The 18,157-nt window shown below is 34.2% G+C and overlaps 2 protein-coding genes across 3 annotated transcripts; both read left to right on the plus strand.

The window, feature by feature from the left end:
• Positions 1–1,098: 1,098 nt before the first annotated feature.
• On the plus strand, positions 1,099–5,831 carry LOC21395482 (synaptotagmin-3). Of its 2 annotated transcripts, XM_024165125.1 has the most exons (12): positions 1,099–1,323; positions 2,227–2,325; positions 2,451–2,501; positions 2,574–2,697; positions 3,289–3,407; positions 3,560–3,661; positions 3,778–3,852; positions 4,002–4,078; positions 4,324–4,573; positions 4,903–5,274; positions 5,455–5,583; positions 5,688–5,831. In XM_024165125.1, exons 1-12 carry the CDS (start codon positions 1,213–1,215, stop codon positions 5,814–5,816), a joined length of 1,638 nt encoding a protein of 545 aa, XP_024020893.1. In that variant the 5' UTR covers positions 1,099–1,212; the 3' UTR covers positions 5,817–5,831. The 2 variants fall into 2 exon arrangements, with proteins under 2 accessions (XP_024020893.1, XP_024020894.1); XM_024165126.1 differs by lacking the exons at positions 1,099–1,323; positions 2,227–2,325; positions 2,451–2,501 and having other exon boundaries at positions 2,628–2,697; positions 3,778–3,863.
• An 87-nt stretch (positions 5,832–5,918) lies between these two features.
• Positions 5,919–17,365, plus strand: LOC21395483 (synaptotagmin-3). Its single transcript, XM_010097384.2, has 13 exons — positions 5,919–5,935; positions 10,636–10,786; positions 11,632–11,730; positions 11,824–11,874; positions 11,967–12,090; positions 12,300–12,418; positions 12,518–12,619; positions 12,821–12,895; positions 13,005–13,081; positions 15,779–16,028; positions 16,323–16,694; positions 16,903–17,031; positions 17,127–17,365. Exons 1-13 carry the CDS (start codon positions 5,919–5,921, stop codon positions 17,253–17,255), a joined length of 1,695 nt encoding a protein of 564 aa, XP_010095686.2. The 3' UTR covers positions 17,256–17,365.
• The last annotated feature ends 792 nt before the right edge of the window (positions 17,366–18,157 follow it).

An 18,157-nucleotide genomic window follows, 5' to 3' on the forward strand; every position in this document is an offset into this window, starting at 1 on the left:
TTTCACAATAACGCGCAGCCTTTTGACTAGTATATTACTATATATAGAAAAATTGTTGATTTCTCAACAAAAAAAAAAAAAAAAAGGAAAAGTTGTTGAGAACAAAAAAAAAAAAAAACCATTTATCACATATAATCATATAATTTTTTAGAATTATTAGATTGGACCTATTAAGAGCTTGAAAATGACACGCAACCTCTATAAACAAACATAGATGCCTAAATTAAGTACAGAGCATTTAATGGTGTAGGATTCATATTGATCTCATTGATTAATGTTGACCAACGGTTCAGATCTTGGCCAATACGGCATTATTAGCCATACACTTTTTTAGAGATTGGAATTGGAAATCCATTTTGTTAGCATTTTTTTATATAGAAAATCAATTTTGTCAGGATTGGAGTTTAGACTCTTCAAAATGTAGAAGAAACAGGCCATTTAAAAAAAATGTAGAAGAAAGCAAGGGTATTTCTATAATTTAACATTTTGTAAGCAGTTCTTTTTTTTTTTTTAATAGAAAATCCATTTTGCAAGCATTAGAGTTTAGACTAATCAAAATGTACAAAAAATGCAAGGGTACTTCAGTAATTTCACATTTTGTAAGCAGTTTTTTTTAATAGAAAAGCCATTTTGTTATTTGTAAGCATTAGAGTTTAGAGACCAAAATGTAGAAGAAACGCAACGGTATTACGGTAGTTTCATATTTTAAAAAGTTTTTAAATAGAAATTCTTTTCTGTTTTTCTTTTTTTGAGGGTAGAAAATCCATTTTGTAATCATCAGTTTAGACTTTGAGTTTAGACTCTTCAAATTGCTGAAACACAAGGTTATTTTAGTAATTTCGTATTAAATCGGATCCTTTATAGGAAGTTACAATTAAAACATCGTAACGAGAGAAACAGGGCAAAACCGTGACTAAATCTGAGAGAGAGTACAAACAGTTTTTCTTGTTTTTTTTTTTTTTTGTTTTTTTTTTGGTGAAGTTGTTTAATCGGTTTTCGTTTATTCATGTTTGGGAGCTTATTCATTGGCGTTTCCCGAGGCAACCAGGCTTGGATTGTATCGCCAAAATCTGCCAATGTTGTTGTTTCTTTCTTTCTTTTATTGTGCATGATATGAACTCGTGATTCTTTTGGACATGTTCTTGAATCTTGATGGTTTCGTAAAAGAAAAAAACTAACTAAACGAGAAGACGCTTTTGAGGATTTCAAAACATGGGATTTCTTAGCAGCTTCTTGGGGATTCTTGGTTTTGGAATTGGACTTCCTCTTGGTCTCTTGGTGGGTTTCTTCTTCTTCATTTACTCCAAGCCCAATGAAGCTGAGGTATATATGCATCTCTCTCTCTCTCTCTCTTTCTCTCTCTCTCGCTGTCTATATATATATATATATATATATGTACACACATATGTATATTATAGCTATTTGGTTATTGTTTGATAAGCAATACCAATATGTTTTGAATGGTGAACTTGGTATTTTATGTTTCAATCATTCAGAATCTCAGAGTTCATAGGTTTGAAAAGAAATTCAAATATTATGTAGGAGAAAAGGTTTGAATTGTGATTATATATATATATATACATATATATATATATCCACTTTGGAGTTTCTCTACTTTTCTTAAGGGTGTGACAAATGAATGAATATATATATACACCCTTAAGAAATGTAGAGAAACTCAAAGTGGATATATATATATATATATATATATATAATATCATAATGAGTTATGGCTCTGTCTGTTTTCAAAAGTGATGATCTGGGAGATCATTTAGAAGGAAATTAGTTGTTTTTTTTTTTTTCAATCAAGTTTTTGATGATTTGTTCGTTGCCTGACCTCTGGTGTCATCTTGTGTTGTGTTGTCATATAATAATCTCTATTTGATTCTTCTTCGGCTTTAATTGGTTATATTGGTCTAAAGAAATTTCAAACTTTCTGAAGATTCAATATCCCTGGTTGTTCACTCACTAAAGAAATTTCAAACTTTGCTATTAGAGCCATGAAACAAGATGAACACCATTTAATATATATGTAGTTTAAAATGGTTGCAAATTGATGTGAGATTTCTTGCTCCTCCTAATTTCTGTCGTATTTTTTTTTTTTCCCTAATACCATATAATAACTCTAATTGATTTTTTCAATATGCCAAAAGAAGACAATGAATTAAGTTTCAAGTCCAATTTGTGTGCATAAATTTAGCAATCTTGACACCCTTAATTCCACAGGATCCTATTGTCAGACCACTTAATGAGTTGGACACAAGTGCTTTGGAAGATCTTCTGCCTGAAATCCCTTTGTGGGTGAAGAACCCTGATTTTGATCGAGTTAGTATCACTATCAATTGTCTTACAACATTGTTTTTCGCTAATTTCAACGGTTTTAATTTTTATTTTATTTAATTTTTATTTAATTTTTTGTTCGAATGTTGATTATGTTCTCAATGGTGCAGGTGGACTGGTTAAATAAAGTAATCTTGGAGATGTGGCCTTACCTTTCCAAGGTGATTTTGTGAGTTGTAAATAACATTCATCTCTTACTTAAATTTGTGAGCTTGAGTTCATTTTATTTACAGGCAATTACTGGTATGATAAGAAGTACAGCACAACCTATATTTTCAGAGTACATTGGGAAGTTCCAGATCGAAACAATCGAGTTTGAGAGCCTAAGTCTGGGAAATCTTCCACCACTGCTATATGGTAAGTCTACTAAACAGTTTAAGCGAAACAATCGAGTTCAAGTCTGAGGTTCACTTAAACTTGTATACTAAACAGCTTTCAGGGACAAGAGATTTTGTCAAGTTTCTGGCAGTGGGAATTCCTGTTTTAGAATGACTCGTATGAAAATTCATTGATTATAACTACTGCGTGACTTGCATCTTAGTTTATAATTGCAACATTACTTTTGCGTTTGCATTAGTCCAAGCAAAGCTGAATTTTATCTTGTTGAAATATAATTGATCCAATCAAACCTTGATCATATGTTTGTTAAACACTTGTAAGCAATGATCACAAGACACGAGAACCTCGTTGAAGCAAGTATAAGTATTGTCTATTTTGATCCATATTCACAAAATTTCCAGGAATAACAGAATTTTGTCAGTAACAACAAGTTCTTCACTTATCATCAGGCTATACTAATTTGTGGGAAAATATTATAGAAGTCATAAAATAACGCCTTCATGAAATTTTGGAGAAAACATAATTATAGTGACAACTATCAAACTTTATACTTCATTTAAGCAAATATTACAATTCCGTACTCATGTCGGTTAATCGATTATCTCGCAGGGCTTAAAGCCTATGAGACAAATGAGAAGGAGTTAGTCATGGAAACGCCAGTTAGATGGGCTGGGAATCCCAACATTACCTTGGTGATCAAGTTGTTGTCTCTAAGAATTACAGTTCAGGTCAGAATAGCCTAAAGATAACGCATTAAGTCATTAAGAAAAGAGTCATCATCTTTTTTTTTTTTTTTTTTTTTTTTTTTTTTTCTCTTTTTCCCTTTAAATTCTGCAAAATGAATTCATTTAATTTGGAATGCTGATATGCTTTTTAACAGTTAGTAGATTTACAAATATTTTCAACTGCGCGGATTGCTCTGAAACCTCTTGTGCCTTCCTTTCCATGCTTTTCAAACATTGTGGTGTCTTTGATGGAAAAAGTAAGCATATCATCTAGTTCTACACATTGCAAAGTTTGTTTTTGTTTTTTGTTTTTTTTCCTTGCGTTCTAGAGTGGTTAAAAAAATATGGCTCTTTTGTAATGATTTATTTGCAGCCACATGTAGATTTTGGAATGAAAATATTGGGAGGGGATCTCATGTCTATACCTGGCCTCTATCGATTTGTTCAGGTGCTGCACCGGTAATACTTTTACAGTTCGGAGTTGGGTTTCGATCAAAATGTAATTAGCTAGAGTTGTGTAATTGGAAATTGAATTACAGTTCCTCAAAGCCCGGTTGAATATGACTCGGTTCGGTTGGCAATGTTACTTTCTTACAGGAGACCATTAAAAAGCAGATCTCAAGCCTCTATATTTGGCCCAAAACTCTCGAAGTACCTATACTCGATCCTTCGACGTAAGTTTCCTTGAGATTTTGTTTATTTGATCACTCTCTTTAAAGATTTATATTTCTACTTAAAAAGATAATGCTTTTTGGTTACACTTTGAGTTCTGCATAGTTTATTTGGAATATCCAATTTCCAAGTATTTTTCTTTTGTGTCCCAAACATTGGACATTCTAATATGATCTGAAGTTCATATCACTGTGCCAGATAATGGAGAACAAGGAATTAGAATAATATTATCTTTATGCTATTACAGACTGGCAATAAAGAAGCCTGTGGGAATACTACGTGTGAATGTCGTTCGAGCTCATAAGCTATTGAAGAAGGACCTCTTAGGAGCTTCTGATCCCTATGTCAAACTCAGCTTGACAGGTGAAGGTCTGTCAGCAAAGAAAACCACTGTCAAGAAGAAAACCTTGAACCCCGAGTGGAACGAAAACTTCAAACTCGTGGTGAAGGACCCGCAGTCTCAAGTTCTTCGGTTACAAGTTTTTGACTGGGATAAGGTTCATTACCTCTTGCCCTTTTTTCGGTAACTTAGAAAGTTAAAAAAGGGACAAAACAAGAAACACACACTTGATTGAGTCTGATGTGTTTTGATGGACATTTATGTTCAAATGCTCTTTTCAAGTTCCAAAAAATTAGCTTAGGATTGTCAAAAATGCACTAAATGCAAAACTATCATCTGCTCTTTAGCTATTTGTTTAATTACTTGTAGTATCTCTAGACACCTTTCTTCTATAAAGTTTGAAAAAGTAGGGAGGTTGCTTTGAATAGCTTACTTTTGCATTTACAATGAGTATAATTGATTCTCATTATTTTCTGCTCTTCATAGGTTGGTGGGCATGACAGGTTGGGAGTACAGTTAATTCCCTTGAAACTGCTGACCCCTTATGAGACAAAGGAATTTACACTTGATTTGCTCAAGGACACAAATATTAGTGATTCCCAAGACAAGAAGAGACGGGGCCAAATCGAGGCTGAGCTGACTTTTGTCCCGTTTAAAGAAAACAACCTCAAATTTAGTGGACCTTTGGTTGTGTATGGAAGAAAGGAAAGTAGCGACGACAAGCCGTCAGATGATGGAGCCCTCAGTGGAGCAGGTTTGCTTTCGGTTATGCTCCAAGGAGCGGAGGAGGTTGAGGGGCAAAGTCACAACAACCCTTATGCTTTGGTCCTATTTAGAGGAGAAAGGAAGAAAACAAAGGTGAAGGTTTCATTGTTTGGTTTATTTAAGCTCTTTAGATTTGCCTTTTGTATTTTAGCTATAATGTAGACAAACATGAGTAGCCCTTGGGACTTTCACCAATGCAAAGATTGTATCCTCTTTTTTCTTCTCTTATCTCCATTCACTATATTATAATCCTATACATTTTGGTTTGTTCAGATGATCAAAAGAACTCGCAACCCACTATGGAACGACGAATTCCAATTCATGCTTGAGGAACCTCCATTGCATGAGAGAATTTATGTTGAGGTTTTCAGCAAGAGATCACGCATAAGCTTCCTATCAAAGGTGTTTTTTTTCCCCCTTTTCCATCATAGCTAATTTCTTTGTTGCTTGGACTACAAGTTTCTCCATACACCATAGAATGCTTCATTATCTTTTTGGTCATGTAGGAATCCTTGGGCCATGTGGAAATCAATCTTAGTGACGTCGTTAGCAACGGGCGGATCAATGAGAAATACCATCTGATCAACTCGAAAAACGGAACAATACATGTCGAGATGCGATGGACTACGGTTTGAGAAATTGGATTGCGGAATGCTTAGAGTGGCCTTGTTAATACTAATACAAAATGAACAACATTCTGCAAGTAATGGTTTCATAGGCTGCAAAGAAGGTGCTTCATGTACATGAAAGAAAGGTTCATTCTTACTTGTTTATTTTTTATCATCTCTCAGATGCCAAGCTCAATAGAGGAAATTGAAAAAAAAAAAAAAAGAAAAAATGGAGGGAGAGAGGGAATTTGATGCTAAAGTGTGAGTTTTTCAAAAAGAGTGGTTTTGCTTAAATGTATTGTAAACTTTTGTGTAAACAAACAAAGCAAAATAGTAGAAAATAGGCCAATAAGAAAAGTTTAAGAAAATATATAGGCTAATTTTTAGTTATAAAAATTAATAGGCCATAACTTGTCGAGTTATGATTGATTCATAATCAGATAAGTTATGGACAAACTTGTCAAGTTATGGTTCATAACCAGACAAGTTATGGACGAAAATAATAATTTGGCCTATTTATTAACTTATGTAAACTATTGACCTATTAATTTTAATTCATCTCAAATCTTAGTGTATTTCCTTCTTTCAACAAATAAAAGGAACAAGAGAGATAATAGAGAGATTTATCTTTACAGAGTTGGACGGGAATACACAGAATCGTTCTTTCTTTTCTTAGTGAAATTCACACTTATAAAGCAATGAAAATTAAATACATATTCTTTATCTAGCGATGTACTTCTATATAATGTATAGAAGTGAAAAGTATAACATGAATTTTTCCTCTCTTAATCTCATAGTTGTAAATGTCGCTGTAGTCATATTTTAATTTTAAGCTAATCTTAACCACAACAATATGTATTTGTTCACTTTACATGTTTGACAAATCATACAAAATAATAGAACAACATAATAAATGCATAGGGTCACATTGACTTTCAAGTTTCAAAATTAAGATCTACGCGAGAAATTAAGGAACAAGTGAAAAATGTGACGAAACATGATTACATGATATTAAAGAAGACGTCGTAAAAGTAACGATTTAGGCTGGTTTACATTAGTATTAAAAAAAAAAAAAAAGTGGTTTACATTAGTATTCTGGTAAGACAAAGGCATCTTTATTTCACCGATTCGAGTTTTCAATTTCAATTTTGTTATAATTAAAAGCTCTCACAACAAGTCACATTTAACTTTTTTGTTACAGTTAAAAACTCTCACATAAAATCACATCTGAATTCAAATTAAAAATTTAAATCGGTGAACTGAACAAGACTCAAGATTTATTTACTTAGATAAGTATAGTGACAGGGGCGGAGCCACCCATGGACGAGAGTGGACGGTTGCCCATCTGAACTTCTCTTTTTCTTTTGACTTTGGACATAAAAATTATAAATTTGTATTTTGTCCCCCTCTAAAATTCAACATCTTTTTATTAGCTCGACCTCATTAGTTGAGTTGCACCTACGTCGCTAATTTTTCTAGCTCGTAATGAAATTAGTTAATTAGGTGCTTTAGCGAGAACTTTTCTTCTTCACATTTATACATGTATAAAATTCTAAGCGGTTGGTAAACTAAAGAATATCCTCTCATCACGATATGTCAAAAAATAATAATTTAATAGTAACAATAATATAATAAATAATAAATAATTATCCCACCATTTCATGCATTCACGTGCTGACATAAAAACGATATATTATTACGAACTAATAATATAAGTCACGACACAACTTAAAAACGATATTTTTTTATGAAATCTACGAGTGAAAATGCTCAACTGGAATAATGCGATTGGCCTAGATTTGTACTAGGAAGATGATGATTTAATCCTTTTTTTTTCTTTTTCTTTATGATTAAGCATTTATAAAGTAACCAGTCCATTATTGATTGTTGATTTTTTCGTCAAACATATGAAACAATTATGTTTTTTTGTAAAGTAACGCTTTTCATATCTGTCCACAAAGCAAACAGTCTCCCCGGTTGGCACCTTGAGCAGATACTTATTTTTATTATTATATTGTTTACTATTTTTTTTTTTTTATTGTGGTCAGTTGATTTACCACCCAAAAAAAAAAATGATGGTCAATTGAATATAAATTAAAGGGTCATGAATTAATTAAGTAATGCAGACCAAAGTGTGAATTAGTTGGTTCCAGTTAAGAAAATCCTAACAATCCATATATTTATAAAATAAGCAGAGATTTTATTCTCTTGTGAATATTATCATGGTATACAAAGATTTGCGATCACATTTACTTTTTAAGATGGCCACGATCTGCAAAAAACACTTTTAGTTCTTTTCATTTTTGTAGAAAAAATTATTTTTGTTGTTTCTGGAATCTTAACATGTGTTAATCAATCAAATTAACAATAAAAATAGAAAATTGTGGTAAAGGGAATAAAAATGTCTATTAATATCTCACTCATGGCTTTCAACTAAATATTACAACAAAGATAATTGTGATCGGCGGTTAAATGTTTAGCTTGTTGGTGATTGTTAGAGAATTAGAGAGAGTGAAAATTTAATTTGTGGAACTTTCATTGATACGGATATGTAAAATATATATTCATACGTTGTTTACATTAACGACGTGTTTACTTCCTAAATGGAGAGAGGAAAAGATAAGATTAGTGCTCTTTCTCATTTAATCATGTCTTTACTTAAAAATAAATAATGAGAGTTTAGTGAAACCCCGTATCATATAGAAAATGAGAAAAGAGAGTGTCAAACTTGATTATATCCTTGGTATTGATTGTATGCTAAAGTAAATAAATGTAACTCTATTTAACTGAAAATTTTTATTCGGTTATAGTTGCAAATAATCACCAAATACAACGGTATTCGACCATAGAAAAAGAGTATATCTGCCAACGTTGACGAATTGGGCTTTAGATGCAAGTACGAGTACTGAGACCTAATGAGAAAAGATTCGCTCGGCACATTAAAATTAAGCGAGAATAAAGCTCATTTGACAAAACTACTACAATCATTGGATAAAATCAACTGATTAAAACCAAAGACCTAACGCACTAAAGTCACTAACAACATTACATAGGATCAAACCTAACAAACTAGATCTACTATCACTGTAGAAGGGTGAGGTGATAAAAGAAAACCGCTGAAATGGTGGAATAAACGTTGCTTTTATTACATCAAAATCAAAACTAAATCCAAAGCAAAAGTCTCGAGCAACACGAACCACAGTTTTAATGTCAAGACTAAAGGAAAGAAACCATTGACAAACCCCAAACATTAAACTGAAAGACGCACGAATCGTCAGCGCGAGCACCCACCGAGACCCACACCATACTAGAGGCAACGCAACACCAAAGGAATGGATACTCCAAATTACATCATAACTAGAAGAAGTCTGCCTATAAAAGGTGGTCGGAAACCCACCATTAGCGCCCTCCTAGCACCCAAATCCCCATCTCAACCTCGTCCTCGAGATTCGTGCACCCTGAGACCACATTAATGAGGGAGAAGTCCCGTAGCCCGATTGAAGACGAGGATGGTCTCCAGCCTTTCACAAAGCTTGAGCAGCGCCCAAAAAAAAAAAACCCCTAGAGAGAGTAAATGCAAAATTTATTTATATTACTCTTTAGCCCATTTGGTTCATGGATTATAATTATGAGATTAGAATTATTTTCGATTTACGTGTATTTTTTGTGAAAGAAAATACTGTAGCAAACCATAAACCATGATTTAAATCAGAGAATGAATCCTCCAACCAAACGGGCTCTTAATAAGTTTTTAAATTATAAACCAATGACTATTTAATTGTAAACATTTTAGTAATTAAATTTATAATATATTTTCTATTTTTATTTTTAGTAAACACTAGAAGAGAATTGATGGTTTCTGTGAATGTCTACCAACGTCCATTAAGATTCGGATCTTGATAGTCATAGGTCTCATACCATATTTAAAGAGAAAAAAAAATACTAGAAATCTCTTAAACCGGAAAATAATAAAAAGAAAATATTTACTAATAATCACAAATCACGTTTGTTGACATTATCAATTGACACTCATTTCCAATATTTAATTTTAAAATCAAGAATATTCAACCAAAAAAAAAAAGAGAATGTTTCCACAATAAATTTTTTTTTTTGTCTACCTAAAAAACAGATTGATTTTTTTTAAAATAAAAAAAAAACACACACACACACACACACACACACATTGAATTTCAGGCTTGATTTTGTTCTTCAAAAAAAAAAAAAAAAAATTGAACCTACGACCTCAAGATTGTAAAGTGAATGTAGAATTACTCCCTCTACCCTCAACTTTAGGGGAAGAACAACATTAATTACCATTCCTAACAAAACTTTGTTTACTGAAAATAATCAATTGAACAATCTGGTTTTATTAAACTTTGTTACCTTTTTTTATTATTTTTTTGAACTGACCTTTTTTTTTTATCAAGGAAAGTAACCTTCTATATTATGGTATTTACGTAGTTGAGTGGCCATATATTAAGATGTTACCAAAACATAAGAGATTAACACAAATAAAGTGTTTAAAAAGCAAACTTATCACATATTGAAAATTTGACATCGTTAAGGAAAGTTCAGAAGAAATTGCAATTTGCACACGTCAAAAAGCCAAAAACCAAATACCTCTAAATTTCCGTAACTACATCATAATGTTTTCTTTGCTTGGCGTGTTTGGTTTTCAAGTGGACGACAAGCTCTATTAGAGTTATCTCTATTTTGGCGCTCTCATTGGAAAATTCTTATTCTTTGCCATCATTGTTTTTATCAAATTCCTACTGCCATTTGCCAAGGCTCTTATTCTTTTCTCTTTTTTTATTTTGTATTTTTTGGGTCTTGTGTACTGTATCAGAAGAGTATATCAGATTAACTTTATTGGAGTTTTTAAGAATATGGCTCTTATGAGCAGTTTGCTGGGAATTCTTGGTTTTGGAGTTGGAATTTGTGGTGGACTCTTGGTGGGGTTCTTCCTTTTCATTTACAGAGAGCCTAATGAAGTGCAGGTACAATTTATATATATATATTTATATATGTATATGTATATGTATATGTATGTATGCATATGTTTCTTGTTTTCGTTTTTACATTCCAAACATACACACACGAGCATTTTAGTAGCGGTTGAATGAATGTTCAGATTATGATAAGGTCGTTTTTGTTGTTCATGGAATTTTGAAAGAATGATTTTAAGATTATAGGAACTGTACACCCAGTTAGTGTTGCAAGTATTTCTTTTTTTTTTTTCATTAGCAAAAAAAAAAAAAAAAAAAAAATTTTTTTTTTTTTTTTTTTCATTAGCAAAAAAAAAAAAAAAAAAAAAGTTATCTTTTTTTTGTTGGGTGATGATCCCGAGAAGGTAATACATCTCAGTGCTCAGTGTGGGATATATATTTCTCGCAAAGCATATTATTCTAAATATCCTATCCATTACGTGGGACTAATTCAAACATAAATCTTATCGAAAAGAACATGTAATCTTATTATCCGACGCGTTTTTTACGGAGTGGATTGCTCATATACCCAGCTCACCGCCATTGGAACTGAAATTACCTATAGTTGCAAGTATTTTTTTTTCTTAATTTTGTTTTTCTTTTAGTTATTTGTTTTATTGATCTGAGATTGGTGGACACAAAAATGTAGTACAGTGCCATCTTTCAGCTTATATGATAGCTGTATTTAGGATATTGGGATTTTTGTTTTTTAAATAGCTGTATTTAGGATATTGGGAATTTTTTTAACTCCCGTTATTTTAGAGTTCGGACAAAGTCAAATGCCCTTTATAAAACAGTAAGTTTTGAGTCTACTTCTTCTTTGACTACTTTCACAGCTCAAATTTTTCATATTTCAGGATCCAGTTGTAAGACCACTATATGAATTAGACACAGCAGCTTTGGAAGAAATTTTACCCGAAATTCCAATGTGGGTGAAAAACCCTGATTATGATCGAGTTAGTACTCCCTTTCATTGTTTTCAGATAGAAAAATATTCATTTATATGAACTGTAATTTGTTAAATGTTAATTATATGCTTCCAAATGCAGGTAGACTGGCTAAATAAGTTCATCTTGCAAATGTGGCCTTATCTCAATAAGGTGATCCTGAAACTATTTTTTTTTGCATTGAAAAAAAAAAAAAAAAAAGAGAGAAAAATTATAAAATTGGGATTGAGTATGTTTAATTGCAGGCTGTTTGTCTTAGGATAAGAAGCATGGCACAACCTATATTTGAAAAGTACATTGGGACGTTTCGTATCGAAGAAATCGAGTTTGAGGCTCTAAGTCTTGGAACTCTTCCTCCTACTGTTTCTGGTGAGTCTATTTTGTGTGTCATCTATTTACTCTTGTGTAATAAAAAATTCAACAGAAACAAAATGTATTAGGAATACTTTGAATATAATTAATGGTAATGTTGATGATGTATTGTTATCCCTAAATGAACAGGGAAGCAAAAGTAAGAGTTCTTCATGAGTATATACATTTCTTATCCTTTATTCGATTTGCTTTTTGGAAATTTTAAGGTTTGAAAGTGTATGACACTAATGAGCAAGAGCTAGTCATGGATCCTGTATTTCGATGGGCAGGCAATCCCAACATAATTTTGACATTGAAATTGTTGTCTCTAAGACTCAAAATTCAGGTTAGAAGATAAGTCCTTAGAACAGAGAAGAATGTGATTCATTCTAGTTGTTTTCATGAAATTTTGTTGCGTTTCCTTTGTTTTTATGCTAATTCTCAGCTAGTGGATCTGCAAATATTTGCTGCTCTACGGGTAACTCTAAAACCTCTGGTTCCCACCTTTCCTTGTTTCGCAAGCATCGCAATTTCTTTGATGGAGAAGGTAGTACAATTTTCTAAACTTCAAAGAGTGTATTTCATGTTCTTTTTTTCGCTTATTTAAATAAGGAAAAAAGATAATGACATCAATGATATCCGACACCACCGATACTCAATAGCACCGTTGATTGATAAATATCACATAGATTGTGAATTTCCGAAGAAATTCAGATTGTCATATATAATGGTTCCTTTATTGGTGCAGCCTCATGTTGATTTTGGCATGAAAATAATGGGAGGGGACATCATGGCTATACCTGGTCTCTATCACTATGTTCAGGTGCTACACCAATAGTTTTCTTATGGGTAGGATTGTTTATTTCAATCATATAATTGTTTAACAAACTTCGCTTGCTAGATTACATCTTACTTGTTCTTGGTGATTTCAGGAAACTATTAAAAAACAAGTAGCAAGACTATACCTTTGGCCCCAAACTCTTGAATTGCCTATTCTTGATGCTTCCACGTAAGTTTATAAGGCTAGGATATGTCATCTTTAGAAACTATATTACTTTTTTGTCCACACTTTATCATTTCTGTATCCTCTATTTGGGACCAAATTTTGCTCAAAGCAAAATAAAAGCGTTTTTAACCACATATTTTTCAAACCATATGATAAGATCTAAGGCAATTCTCAAGAAATGAGAAGAATTGAGAAGAGAAAGATGAATCTTTATTCAATGAAAGAATGAATTACAATACAGTGATTCGAGGTACTGCTAACCTCTCCTTGCTCAGCCTAAGCCAAGACTTCCTCAAACTCTAGTATTTTTCCTCCTCTCCCTCAGTTCCCGAACCCCCCTTTTAATATCCCCTGCCTTCTCTAACTAATTCCCTCCCCAACTAAAGTCCACAGTAACAAACTAATAACATCCTTTCTAACAAACTACTAACTTCTCTAATCAATTAACAAGTTCCTATCATTACTCCCGCCCCAAACAAACACCTTGTCCTCAAGGTGTAAGTCAAGAAATTACGGCCGAATGACTCCACTTCCTTCCCATATCGATGAGCTTGAATCTTGGAACGTCAAATGGAGCATTGACTCTAGGAGAGTCAAGCTCAGCGGTGACGAAGGCTACAACAGAGAGGCTTGGAACCATGAACTCGGTAGCGACGATCCCAACAACAATGGGTCCTAAAGCAGTGAACCAGATAAACGTTGGGTTTGGAAGTTGCAAACCCACCAATTTCAAGTCTGCCATTTGCGAACTTCCTAATTTGAACTCCAGGCACACCAATTTATGCATACCTAGCCCCAAACTCGCTGAAATTTCGAGGGTGAACTCCAATCGCACCAAAATTAGCCTCAATCTTGCTGGAATTAGGAAGTCCAGGCCCAACCTTGCTAAAGTTGCCCTGTCCACACAGGCAGACCAAGAAACAACCCTGATTTCACCAGAACTCACGCCTAAATTCCCGATTCCGGCCCCAAACACGCTGGTGCTGGGAGGCCCATCCCCAAGTGCGCAGAAATCAGCCCCAATTGCGCCAGAATCTCGGCACCCAATCCAAATCCGGCCGGAATTTCAGAACCCAGCCCAACCCTTGTTGGAATTCGCCCTGAAAATCCCTGACCCAATCCCAATCACGCTGGAAGACGAAGACCTAGTCAAATTTGCGTTAAAATCAGCCCTAACGATTCTTGAATTCAAAGACCCAGTCCTTAAATCCCAAGACGCAGTCTCCAAATCGCCGAAATCGGAACCTATCCTGCCGGAGTTGCTAACCCCAACCCTAATCGCATGAAGATAGGAACCCATCGGACCGGAATCGTGAAACCCAGTCCCATAGACACCCGATTCCGCCGTGACTCCGCAAGAATCTTCAAAATCGACACTTAACACAGGTTGTGTCTCCTCCGTCGATGATTTCTGACGTTGCTCTGCCGTGATTCCCCACTCAAACGCCGACGTTGGTTCCCTAACCTCCACCGTCGATGATTTCGCTATCTCTGACGCTGCCAAGAATCGCCTCTGTTCTTCCATCATCTTTCGAATCTGAGCAAAATTTTCCCTTACTTTTTTTTCTAAATTCCCCAACTCCCTTCATCATTGATTCGTGAGTTTCTCTGATTTCTTTCTTTAACTCATCCAACCTTCCGTCGAATTCCTCTTCAGCCATGCCCAGAAAAGTACAGATTGACTTAGATCTGAGCGATATCGCACCAGACCGCGAAAAATTACTCGGAGTGCCGTCGGCCTCACGCGATTCTAGATCTCTTCGCGTTTTCTCTAAGGCCGTTCGTCGGTTTTGATGTTCCAAATCTGGTTCCGACGAGCCACCGCAAGAAACATGAGGTTCTGAAATCATTCCTACGTTCTGTGGCCAAACCTCCATATTCGTTTCCGAAAGCAATCTTTGTGTTGGTCTGAAACGTTGAAGCAAATTCATCTTGAATGCACTCCAACAAACAAATGGCCGTCTTCTATCCTCCCACTGAAACCACTGAAAAGCTTTACCTTCCATGAACTCCTCAATGAACATCACTTTTTCTTGCTCTGAAAATCGATTTTTCAAGAAATATTCTTCTACTCTTGCTATCCACGCATCCGAATCTTCTCCAGAAAATATTGGCTTCTCTAATTGCTGCCAACGTCCTAATGTTCCCTCCATCTTCTCCGAATTTCGCCCAAGAAAGTGCTCTGATACCACTTGATAAGATCTAAGGCAATTCTCAAGAAATGAGAAGAATTGAGAAGAGAAAGATGAATCTTTATTGAATGAAAGAATGAATTACAATGCAGTGATTCGAGGTACTGCTAACCTCCCCTTGCTCAGCATAAGCCAAGACTTCCTCAAACTCCAGTATTTTTCCTCCTCTTCCTCAGTTCCTGAACCCCCCTTTTAATATCCCCTGCCTTCTCTAACTAATTCCCTCCCCAACTAAAGTCCACAGTAACTAACTAATAACATCCTTTCTAACAAACTACTAACTTCTCTAACCAATTAACAAGTTCCTATCACCATATCACTAATGCGTGATATCTTTAGTCAAGAAGTTTAAAACATCAGTTGGTCAAAAAAAAAAAAAAAAAATTGGTGTAGCATTATATCTTCTTTATTTGACATGAACACTCTCTTTGTAACAAAATCTTTGCTAGTGATAATCACCCTTTTTGAGTTTTTCTCTGAGATGTTATTGTTGGTAATCTCCCAACAGGGTGGCTGCAAAGAAGCCAGTAGGAATACTACACGTCAAGATTGTTCGGGCCGCTAGACTTTTGAAGAAAGACATTTTGGGAACTTCTGATCCTTATGTCAAACTCAGCTTTAGTGGAGAGAGGCTGCCACCAAAGAGAACTAGTGTCATCATGAACAACTTGAACCCTGAGTGGAATGAGAAGTTCAAGCTTATTGTCACCGACCTGCAGCTTCAAGCTCTTGAGTTTCAAGTCTATGATTGGGACAAGGTTTTCCTTCCTCTTTTAGCAGTTCAAGTTCAGTAGTTGTTCAACCAAATTACTAATTACTTGCTTAGTAACACTTCCATTTTTTTGTTTTTGTTTTTGAAAGTGAAAATATTGGAAGAGGTTCTCTTAAATAACATGACATTGTTAACTATATTGGACCATCATTCTGCTAATAGGATCAAAAGAGTAATGCAGTGTCATAAATCTCGTTTTTTGTAATTTTCTTATTTAGGAGTTTAGATCAAGCCATACTTCACACTGGTTCGAGCTTGAACTTGTTTCCTTTTCTCGCAGGTCGGTGGACATGACAGAATAGGAATGCAGTTAATTCCTCTAAAGCTGCTAACACCAAATGAGACGAAGGAATTTACATTAGATCTGGTCAAGAACACGAATGTCAACGATCCTCAGAACAGGAAGCGAAGAGGGAAACTTGTGGTGGAGCTGACTTATGTTCACTTCAAAACAGACAGCTTCAAGTTGACTGGAAATGTCAATGGCTGTGAAAGCAAGGAAAGCGCGGGAAGTAGGATGTCAAATGGAGACGCCTTGGGAAGAGCCGGTGTACTCTTGGTAATGATCCAGGCGGCTGAGGATGTAGAAGGAAAGCATCACAACAATCCTTATGCTTCAATTCGCTTTCGAGGAGAAAAAAGGAAGACAAAGGTGAAATTTTTTTTCTTTTTTTCTCTCTAGATAATTGTTAAAACACAAATGTAGTTTAGTTTTCATATTTGCCAAAATTATGTCTATAATCTTAAGCATACTGCTAGTTGCATTAATCTGTCCATAATTAACTTCTATAAGCATACTACTAGTGGCATTAATCTGTCCATAATTTTGTTCACTTAACTGCAAGTCATGGTCTCATCAGATGATGAAGAAAGCCCGCGATCCAATCTGGAATGAAGAATTCCAGTTCATGCTTGAGGAGCCCCCTTTGCATGAGAAGATCCACATTGAGGTTCTAAGCAAAAGGACAGGCATTCGTCTTAGATCAAAGGTACCATTTTGCAAGTTTTGCCTAACAATATTCTTTTGACGTACTATATCAATAATGTGTTGAAAATTGAAATTTTTATGCTCATTTTCATGCAGGAATCATTGGGATACGTCGAAATTAATCTCGGTGATGTCGTGCACAATGGACGCCTTAACCACGAGTACCACCTAATCGATTCGAAAAATGGCAAAATACATGTGGAGCTAAGTTGGAAAATGGCTTGATTAATAGTAAAGCAATGGATTGCTAACTTCAACTTGCAAAGAATCTCAATCTCGGCTGACTGAACTGACTACAGATTAAGAACTACACATAGAAGAAGAAAAAATGAAAAAGAAAATAAAAAGGAAGAGGAAGTTTTGTAAGTTGTTTATATATATATATATATATATTACTATTTCAATAAAAATATTCATGTATATTATGAAAAAGAAAATAAAAAGGAAGAGGAAGTTTTGTAAGTTGTTTATATACATTAAGGTCACAAAGTTCATATGGTTCGTTCAAACACATAATTATCGGATTACATGCAAATTTTCATCTGAATGGTTATAATTTGTGTCTATAATCAAGTAAAGTAAAACTAGGCGACTATGATAAATTCACGTGGTAAACTTGGTGATGCATCAGTAATTCAGTTGTTGTTAAGAGATAAATTCAACAGGCCGCCACGGAGGCACAACTTGATTCGATGGGTAAGCCGAAGTCGAACCCACATGGACTGAGCTCAGCCCAAATAGTTAACGGGCCATATTTTGATCCAGTGGCTTTATTTTGCCCGAATTTAAAAAATTAAAGTAAATAAGAGACTTTAAAATTATTTAAAATAAATAGCAGTTTACTGCATAAATAATCTTTTTACAACTGATAAAAAATAATTTATGTGAAAAAAAACTTTACTTATCAGTCGTAAAAAGAAAATTAACGTGAAAAAAAGATCTTTTTACTAACCGTAAAAAGATTATTTACACGGTAAATTATTATTTACTTTAAATAATTTTAAAATATGTTATTTATTTTAATTATTTACTAAAAATCTGCTGTTTACTTTATGCTCCTATATTTTGCAAGTCTTATGCAACATGATATCAAACCTCCGCAACCTCTCCCCAAACCTCATCCCACC

Source organism: Morus notabilis, unplaced genomic scaffold (assembly GCF_000414095.1).
Source record: "Morus notabilis unplaced genomic scaffold, ASM41409v2 Scaffold83, whole genome shotgun sequence".
Classification (NCBI taxonomy): Eukaryota; Viridiplantae; Streptophyta; class Magnoliopsida; order Rosales; family Moraceae; genus Morus; species Morus notabilis.

Coding starts and splice junctions, on each gene's coding strand:
- LOC21395482 (XM_024165125.1), top strand. CDS start 1,213: ATGGGATTTCTTAGCAGCTTCTTGGGGATTCTTGGTTTTGGAATTGGA. Junction 4,574..4,902: donor AAGTTTTTGACTGGGATAAG/GTTCATTACCTC, acceptor TGCTCTTCATAG/GTTGGTGGGCATGACAGGTT. Junction 5,275..5,454: donor GAGAAAGGAAGAAAACAAAG/GTGAAGGTTTCA, acceptor TGGTTTGTTCAG/ATGATCAAAAGAACTCGCAA.
- LOC21395483 (XM_010097384.2), top strand. Junction 11,731..11,823: donor AAAACCCTGATTATGATCGA/GTTAGTACTCCC, acceptor TTCCAAATGCAG/GTAGACTGGCTAAATAAGTT. Junction 17,032..17,126: donor GCATTCGTCTTAGATCAAAG/GTACCATTTTGC, acceptor ATTTTCATGCAG/GAATCATTGGGATACGTCGA.